General features: G+C 33.9%; 1 protein-coding gene across 2 annotated transcripts in view; it reads right to left on the bottom strand.

The window, feature by feature from the left end:
* LOC111032761 overlaps positions 1-9,178 on the bottom strand; it is a 69,402-nt gene extending 60,224 nt beyond the window's left edge. Inside the window, exon 1 of one of the 2 annotated variants that reach the window (XM_022313213.1) lies at positions 8,973-9,178. Coding sequence is in view for 1 of the 2 variants with exons in the window: in XM_022313211.1 (XP_022168903.1) it covers positions 82-245 (164 nt within the window). In the remaining variant the exon portion in view is untranslated. Of the gene's footprint in view, positions 1-81; positions 261-8,972 lie in introns of those variants that run through there. The other variant, XM_022313211.1, reaches the window with a different exon arrangement.
* Between the last annotated feature and the right edge of the window lie 396 nt (positions 9,179-9,574).

The raw sequence follows: 9,574 nt of genomic DNA on the forward strand, positions 1-9,574 counted from the left end.
TTAATCATTAATTATTTTTACTAATTTTTATTATGACATTAGGTATTATGATGTGTTATGTAATAGGAGTATAGGACTTACTCAAAATTTACGTTGTCCGCAATGATTCGCTGGTGCCGCCGCATTACGATCGTGGCGGTAGTGGCGGTGGTGGGGAGAGTAGCGACTACTTTGATGGGAACAGGAGCTGGCAACCCTGCAAGTCTTCTCGGCGACGCGTAAGCGCCTGGCGCCGCCAACGCCATGCCGTCGCGGTCGTCTCGGAACGAGTCGACAATAATATTAATATTATGTAAAATATATTATAATATTATTATTATGGTAAAATATATTATAATTAATAGTACACAAATCGCACTAAAAAGTTGCCGAGCTTTCGCGCCCTTGGAATTCCGAAAAACAACTCTACCACGTGACACAACGTTGCGCAAACCGTTTGGCGCGTCTGATAGTATGTCAGATGAGGGGGGAGAGTGGTCGAAAACGCCGCGATGACCGCATACAGACGTCGGTTTGGAGGTGGACTGCAAGTCCGAATGTGCGAAACGATTATAATATATTATATACACCACGAACAGACAGCCAGATGACACACGTTGCACACGGTTACTGTGGGAGAACTGATCGGATGCAATAATCTAAAAAGCGAACACCACACGTCCTCGTGTTTGTCGGTCGGCAGTGAAGAAACGACTAGGAGGAGTAGTTAGGCAAGGTGGCACACCATTATACAGGTACGAGTGAAAATAAAATCAAACACACGACGACCTTGACCAAAATTGCGGCAGAGGCTTCACGAAACACCCGAAATCGAACAGGCCTAATTCGCCGTCGTCGACAATAATAACAACGATAGAATTCAATAAATACACAATAATATGTCTGCCGTCGCTTATCATACAGGATACTCTACGTAGAGGGCTATGCAGAGCAGCAAAAGGTCATAGACACTATAGAAAGGGACATTTTTACAATACCTATGTTGTTTGTCTACTGTACCATAATGTGTACGTGTACCTAAATAATATGCTCATCACTGAAAACCACTTTTCGAATTCATACCATATAACACATTATAATAGACTATTTCCTGCAGTCCATACGATTCAGGGTTCCTACATCGTTATTGAGGTTTTTATACCACCTTAAATAATTGTAAACGCACGAACAACAACTATATCGTTTATGTGAAATACTTCATTTTATTTCGGAGAAAGAATAGCTACAAAACAAGAAACGACGATTCATTAGAGTGTATAAAAAAAAGTATAGTATAACTATATTATAGTGACCAATGCGTCCCTACGAGTCTACGCCGACATGCTGGTAGGTAACAATTTAGACGTAACGGCAATAACGAAGAGATTGTATAATATAGAGTAAAGCGTACAACAGTACCCGGTAGAAAAATAGCCTTAATCCTGCGGTTGTCCTACTGTCTACACCACCATCCACCGCCATACGTCATTTCCTTCGTAGTTGTAAATTAACTGAACTGCGTGTCGTCCACATCAGTGGCGGCCGATTTATTATAAAAGGGTTCCCTCCCCGCGGCCCTTCTGTGTACGCGTCGCGTGTATTATTATTAAAAGACCGATGTGGCGGCGCGGTCAATTTAATTGGGATGAGAATATTATGGGAGGGTTTCAACGCTCGCATTAAGCCACCAGGGATGCCTAACTCAAAATTACTAATAAGTCGATTTTTCAAAACAAAATCGATATCATCTTATACAAATCTACAATTTCTTTAACGTCAATACAAAGTGAAATTAATTCATTACACTTTTATACAAATAATTACATTATTAGAACGACCTCCTAAATTCAAAACACAAAAAACAAAATAAATATACTGCTTTATACATTTTTTGAAAAATGAGTTTTAGGAATTGACAAAACTTTTTGTAAGGTTAATTTTACTAAAAATATAAATATATATATATTATTATAATATTATATAATATAATTTTACGTAAAATAAATTTTAACCGAATCTCATAAACCTTGAATATCAAGAATTTTAAGTTACATTATAATTTATAATAATTAAATAGTAATATACAAGCAGAATAGATATTATATAAAATGTGTTAAAACTGTTTATATATACCTAATATATATTGTTATTTATTTTATTAACATAATTTAAATAAAATGTGGTAGTTTGGTTCCAGGAGTTGTGGTTAACAAAGATTTTAGAACTTACAACGTTTAACTGAAGTAAGTTACAACTGAATATAAAGTGCTGATACAGGTTTTTTTATTGATTATAAGCACCCACAATTTGTAAAAGTATTTTAAACCAAAACTATACCTTAGAGTTGTTTTTTGAATACAACGAACAAGATTGTATATTATTACGTTATTATTTATTAATAAAATATTAATAAACCGCTATCTTTCACTATAACATTTAACTAAGACGAGCAAAGGGAGGAAGGAGCCCAACCACCGATATGCCTGTATTTCATCTATCTTTTTCATTTTGTTAATGTGAAAAATAAATTGAACAAATTGAACAAATTCGTACAAAAACACACGGTGGATCGGAAAGTTTTATAAATTAGAGGTTGATGCGTTAGTTAGGTCTTATGGACTGCCTACATTATACTATGTACAATATGTTTAGATTTAAGTATATACTGTTGTATACTCGTTAATACTATTTATTACTTTGTTAGAAAGACAATATGATTGTACTCGATTTATTACATTTATTCTCAAGTCTCAACCTACTTGAGAGCTGAGGCTAGCTAGTTAACACGTACGACGTCGGATACACATATTATTTACATATACTATATTTACATAATATGCGGATATGCCAGTAGACAGTGGCGCCGATGAATAAAAAGAAATTTAATTTGGTATTTTCGCGCTATGCGTTTATATTTTGAAATGCATATAGAGAGCGAAAGACTACAACGAAAACACACAAAGATACCTAGTAAAACTCAAAGCGTCTGTATAACACATAAAGCTAGGGTTCCCAATTATCATAATATATTTCATATAAGTATGTAACTAAAACCGAGACAAGAAAATAATAATTCATAGTCAAGAAAGTGTAAAATCAGTCCCACTGTCCCATCTGAATATCTGATTTTTTATGAATACGAATTATACGAATACGCCAACCCATGGATCTGGACACTGAACAAAACGTTTGCTAACTAAGTTTGTAATGTTTAATTACGTACGCTATTGATATAACATATACCTACCGTTTACATATCTGCCACCAAAATGTTACCTAATAATTATTGTTATTATTATGGTGTTCAAGTATTGACAATAAATATTTAAACGACTATCTGTATACAATACTGTATAGATACTGGATAGTGTATACAGTATTTGGAACTCACTATGTATTATAATATACTCGAACATAATTTATACATACCACGTATGTGCATTGTCCATGGGCCTACTATATTTTTTTTAAAGAGATCTACCAGCACGAATTTATACTATGAAATTTCTAAATCAAAAATGTATTACAAACTCTTGATTTTTCTAGGGCCTCGTCGAGAGTTGTGCTGCATTGCATCGTCCGCATATTTTACGGCACTGCAAGCGAGATTTCTTGTCGCCAATGCGGCGGCAATAACCTATACTGAAACGCGTTATACTCGAGGGGAAATTATCGCAGTCGGCAAGAGCATCAAAGGGGCAGTAGGTTGAGAGGAAGAGAGGGTATTTATCAGTTATAATAATATGATCATGTTATGGAGTATAGACCCTTCTTTTTTTCTGGTTAAAACGACACTTTAAAACGAATTGTTGTCAGTCGCCGAGATATCGACCTACTCTTCTCCGCCTGACCACTATTCATGATGTAAATTTATTATTATTATTAACGTTATAATTGAGTTCAAAGTTTAAATTAAATCAACAGAGGTTCAACGAATCGTTTACAAATCGTTTATAAATTAAAAGTTTATAAATAATAATTTATAACCCTCGTTATTACGGTAGAAAAACACGGTTTAAAACCGATAAAATTCCAGGAAATTGATTTACATTGACACCTATTATATATATACCAACACACAACCAAATGCCTAAATCGGATTAACGTAGTAAATAAAATCCATTTTATGTAAAAAAAAGTTTTTTAATCTTTACATTGTAAGTATTTTATACAATATAGTTTTTGAATATAAATGCAAATATAAAGAGTATAGTTTCTAAAACGTTTAATCCCTTAAAAGTATCATAATCCGCTTCAATGCGAAATTAATCAAAATATGTTTTATTTACTCGTATAACGATTCAGATAATTTACACCCCAGTGTTATGATATACCTATTACCTATATTCCAAGTCACTATTTAGTACTAAGTTAACTCATACCCAAGTAACTGTTTATCATTTTATAATAAAAATTAACATGTAGATATTTATTTTCAGCAAAACAGTTAATATACAAAAATTCGATTTACCAAGCCACTGCTCTAGCCCTGACCTGGCGAGGCCGAGCTGTTCCACTGTTTGACGCGGCAGAGAAACCGTACCCGGAGACAACGCATGCGGGTGCCATTTCCTCTTAAATTAAACATCTAAATGGCATCAACATTGAATACGTTATTTAGTTATTAATCATCGAGACAAATCTGTTGTAGGCATATAGTTTTTGTAGTTATCAGTTGAGTGATGGTTATCCAACCGAGTGTATGTACTATACCTATATTACGCACTGTCCCTGTCTCCCTGATTTAATTCAGTGTATTGTTTTATGGATTATCATGCAATAATGCGGCGTCACGACAGTCAAAATATTATTAGACTGCAGACATTTGAGTGATGAAATCGTAGTGATAGATTTCTAAATCTGTTGCATTCATAATAATAATTAATAAAATTCATAAAATCGTTTATCAGGCTAATTTCGCTAATGTGCTCTTTGAAGTTGAGCCAAAAACCGTCGCTGTATAGTATTATCTTTGCGTAGACATTCCCAATGTCTTTAGAATTACATCGTGTTTTGGTTTAATACAGTTGTCGTACAAAGAGCTAATGAAGAATATAAAAGAAAATTCCATCCCGAGTCCTGACGCACACGAACACGTGTAACTAATGATAGTATACAATATAATATACTAATGTCTTATTGTTTAATAATATTGTTGCCGATACACGTTATGGACTAATAACACTAATTACTGATTAGTAATAAAATACGTTATGATATTAAATACAATATTTCAGTATTAAATACTAAAATATCTACCATTGAAAATAAACATACTTAACATAGGTACAAGTTATAATCGTTGTTGTCCAAAATAGGGGGTTTTACATTTTTAATATCAAATCAATAATACCACAATAATATGTAGTTTAATGACGTGATTTAAAGCGTTTGTTGTTCATATATACGTATAAGTTATAAGTTATAATCTGTATAAATAAAATATATTAGGTACATATTAAATACGTAATATGTAACAACAAAATCAAAACTAAGAATACACTTTATTCCAGTTATAAATGCTTATAATAATTATAAACCGTTTAACTAGAATACTAAGTATAAGGTATAATATCTAATATTAACCTATATATTCGAGTAAGTGACACAATTAAGTTATAATATGATTTATTAACAACACTGCAGAGTGTTATTAAAATTGATTAAAAATTTAATAAGATAAGGTAATATATTAATACTATTAAGTAATAACTAATAAGATAAGAAAATATATAATATATAATTATTATATAATGATAGTTAAATAAATAATCATACTTTGAAAAAAGTAAAAAGAAGTAAACAATTACTCATAATAATTAATTACATAGATTAAGGCTAAAAACGTAAGCTCACAACTTGTGAATTATGCCAGTTGGTTCGACAACGGTCACAATTCCAATAGACAAAAAGTCGGTTAATATCAATGGCAAGTACCTATTTGTTGATCATCCGATGGCGAATAAGTATCGGTTTAAGATTTAAAATGTCAAAAAAAGTAAAATAAAAGTTAATTTCTTAAAATTTGTTTGAAAAGAAACAGATTTGTATAAATATTCTACCTTTGAAATAATATATTGAAAAAAAACATTTGCCTCAATATCCTAGTCCTCTCTACGGAAATGTGGCGGCCAACAACCGATGTCATTCCATGTATTGATGAAAATAATAACCCACTCCACAAATGGCCACATCCAATATGCGTTCTAAAAAAACTAAGATTAGGTTAAGTATAAATTGATTTAAAATAAAGTAACCTAACTTATTAGTTACTGTAATGAATACTATAGAAATATTAACTTATGTTGGTCTTTTTTGAACATTGTCAACTGCGGAGATTACATGCTATAAATTGTATAATGCAATTACGTAAAATAGTTAATAAAAATAAAATAAAAAATACCTGTAATATTATAATACTCTTAATATAGATATACCCAGTGCCTAGTGGTCGGATTGGCTCAAATAAGCGGAGGGATCTATAATTACGAATTATGTGATTTGATTACACCATTTTTTTTTACAAAATAAGGAGGTTAAAATCCCAAATTCAAATATTGATCTGGCTAGACGTAAAATAATGAAAAATCGGTGTTCTTCGACGGAGCTTATGAAAACTGTGTTGAATAGAATAGAAACTATACTCTTATTTAAATTGAAAGTATTAAATACATAGGTACATGGAAATTATTGCCCTGAATTATTGAAAAGTATTTTATTAGTTACATTTTACTTTAAAAAAAAACTGAAGGCGTGCGAATTCAAAAAATATTTTCATTTGGGTGACGAGATCATAAAATAAAATAATTTTTGTTTCAAAAAAACATATTATATTTTCAAAAAATGTTAAAAATAACGAAAGAGATCAAAGTAAATAAAACACTATTATTTGTTTGTGTAACAAAATCTACTAAAAACTTGTCTTAAGAGGGAGGCCACCACACATTTGCTGTCTCCATCTTAAAATAGTGCGTAACTGCAGCAAACGTACGTTTAGCAGTTCACGTTTAATATAGTTAGCATTATGAAGTTAAGTTAATTTAGTGACCTATTATCAACCGTAAGAAGTTATATCGCATAATATTGTACAAGACGCGCCTCCTTCTGACTAGAAACGGATTCTTCGGAACATTAAATCGTGCGTGCTGTGAGTTAGTGTGACGGAGACAACACATACGGGAAAATCTTGTTAGATTTTCGTGATATTTAAATATATATGAGAGTAATGAGTAATGAGTAATGAGTAATGACTTATGAGAATATATAAATAAACAATTTAAATATTTTTAAAAACCTACGTACAAACACAGATTATATTTTCACCTTTAAATTAGATAAAAACAATTTAATTCACTCTTCTATTAAAACTAACGAAGCTAAACGTTAACTGTTAAACGTAAATTTGTTTCTATGCACTTGTAAGACGGATACAGCAATAATAATTGCGGATACACGTCCACTCAAGTTCTTAACACTGACAAAACGACATGGGATATTACAAAATATTCTAAGAGTTTACTATGTCTAGATTGACCTTTGTCACTGGCGAAAACCCGAAACCTTGTCGAGATAGTGTTCGTAATATTATATTATCGCGTCAGTTAATAGTTACTATTATCGTGGTACTGCGATAAACGATGACTGCGGGAGAAGGCACTTAGATTTCCTACAAAAAGCGCTCAGCGGTCCACTAACAGTTACAGCCTTACAGGCCACAGCTCACAATGTATATTATATTTATTATTTTATTGTCATATTGCCATTTTTAAGAACTTATCAATACTATTAACACTAGTTTTACTTAGTATTTTACTACGTAAGTATTACCTACAAGGCTACAAAAAACGATATTGTATTAACAAATAATACAAATAAGTTCAATCGAGTTTCTTCGATGGCCAAAAGTCGATTGTGTCGATTATCAACGAAAAAACATAATAATATTATAACACAATATCGCGATGTTGATGCAACAACTTATTATTATTTATTACAATTATTATTACCGTTAATATTATTTAGAGCCCTTCCCCTCCCCCCCACAACCATCGTACCACCCGCATGACTGTATGACGGGTCACCACTGCGGACCTTGCCCAAATGTAAGCACCTACCTTATAGCTGTGCCGTAACTCTTATTGAAAACTTTTTAATACCCACCTATTATCGGCCAGGGGTGGTATAATAGGAACCAAATGACCAAAAACCACAGAACAAAAAAAGCGCCACAAGACAAACCCGACGATGCGAAAACGGTCGTGGCGGTTGGCGTTTTCGTATCGCGTTCAATTAATATACGTAATATTTAATAGTCACCTACTTCGGCGGCGGCACAAAGCATACAGTACTATGTTTTCACATTATTGTCACATTGCAAAGCACGTGACTAGCGCACGGCGACGGCGGCGTTTCCGATTCGACGGTTCGCAGAAAAACAGCACAGCAACGTTGCACACTCGCACATATAATACACAATGACGATGTGTGTGCGTACTCGACGTGTAAAAAAAAAAAAATAATAATAATAATAATAACAATATATAGTACAGATGCGCCTACACATTAGCGCAAACTGAACAGATATTGCGGTTTTGCCGTGCGTGCCATGCGATCACAGTCGACGACGGTTTGAATACAAACACAGAGCGGTGCGAGATGAAAATAATCGAATTAATTAATTTTTTTTCGTCTAACTACATACATATTATTTTGTACAACATCTACATAGGTCGCCAACCAAATGTATTATTATATAATAGCTGCGGCCTATCGAATAAATAATACAGTGAAAACAAAATAACAGTTAGACGCCCGCACGTCCGGTTGACGACTGACGATTACAATAATAATAATAATAATAACAGCAATAATAATTACGAAGAAATGCTCCTCCCTCAAGGATTACACAGGATTGTAAAATATTATTAACTCGTCGTAAATTAAAAAAAAAAACAGTTCTTAAAATTTAATCATGCGAAAAAAAACGATCTTACCTGCGATCGAATTTCAGTAGCGGCTACTGGTGCTGCATTAAAGGTGCGCTGCTCACACACGCATACACACAGACGCACATGTAACGGACGACACGGGACTGGACCAAGTTGATACGGAAATGCAGAAACGGCGAGTTCCGGCTCAAAGGCGCAGCAGGGTTGGTGGCGACCGAACGCGAACGGTCGTCGTGGCGGAATGACTGAATGAGCCGCCCGCCGTACTGGTGCCTGTGCCGCCGCTGCTCGCTCCTGCTGGCGATGTCGCCGATTGGCTGTAGCCGCGATGCTGCTGCCCTGCTGGTACTACGACGCACTGCTGACGCGGTGGCGGCCGGCGAACACGTGTTGAACGCCGCCCGCCGACGACGAGTGTTTGGAAATAATGCGGCGATCCTCGCGCTGCGGCACTGATGCTGTTGTGATATCACAACATTACGGTGTACAAATAATTAACCGTTTGCATTAGATGTACTACCGATAATCAGTGCGTACCGGCAATCGGTTATCAGTTTTCAATTCGAGACAATAACGTTATACGAAAATAAAATATTGTCATTAAACAATACACGTAATCACGGTTTACACGGACAGGAGGAGAAAAA

The sequence above is a fragment of the Myzus persicae genome, unplaced genomic scaffold (assembly GCF_001856785.1).
Source record: "Myzus persicae strain clone G006 unplaced genomic scaffold, MPER_G0061.0, whole genome shotgun sequence".
NCBI lineage: Eukaryota > Metazoa > Arthropoda > Insecta > Hemiptera > Aphididae > Myzus > Myzus persicae.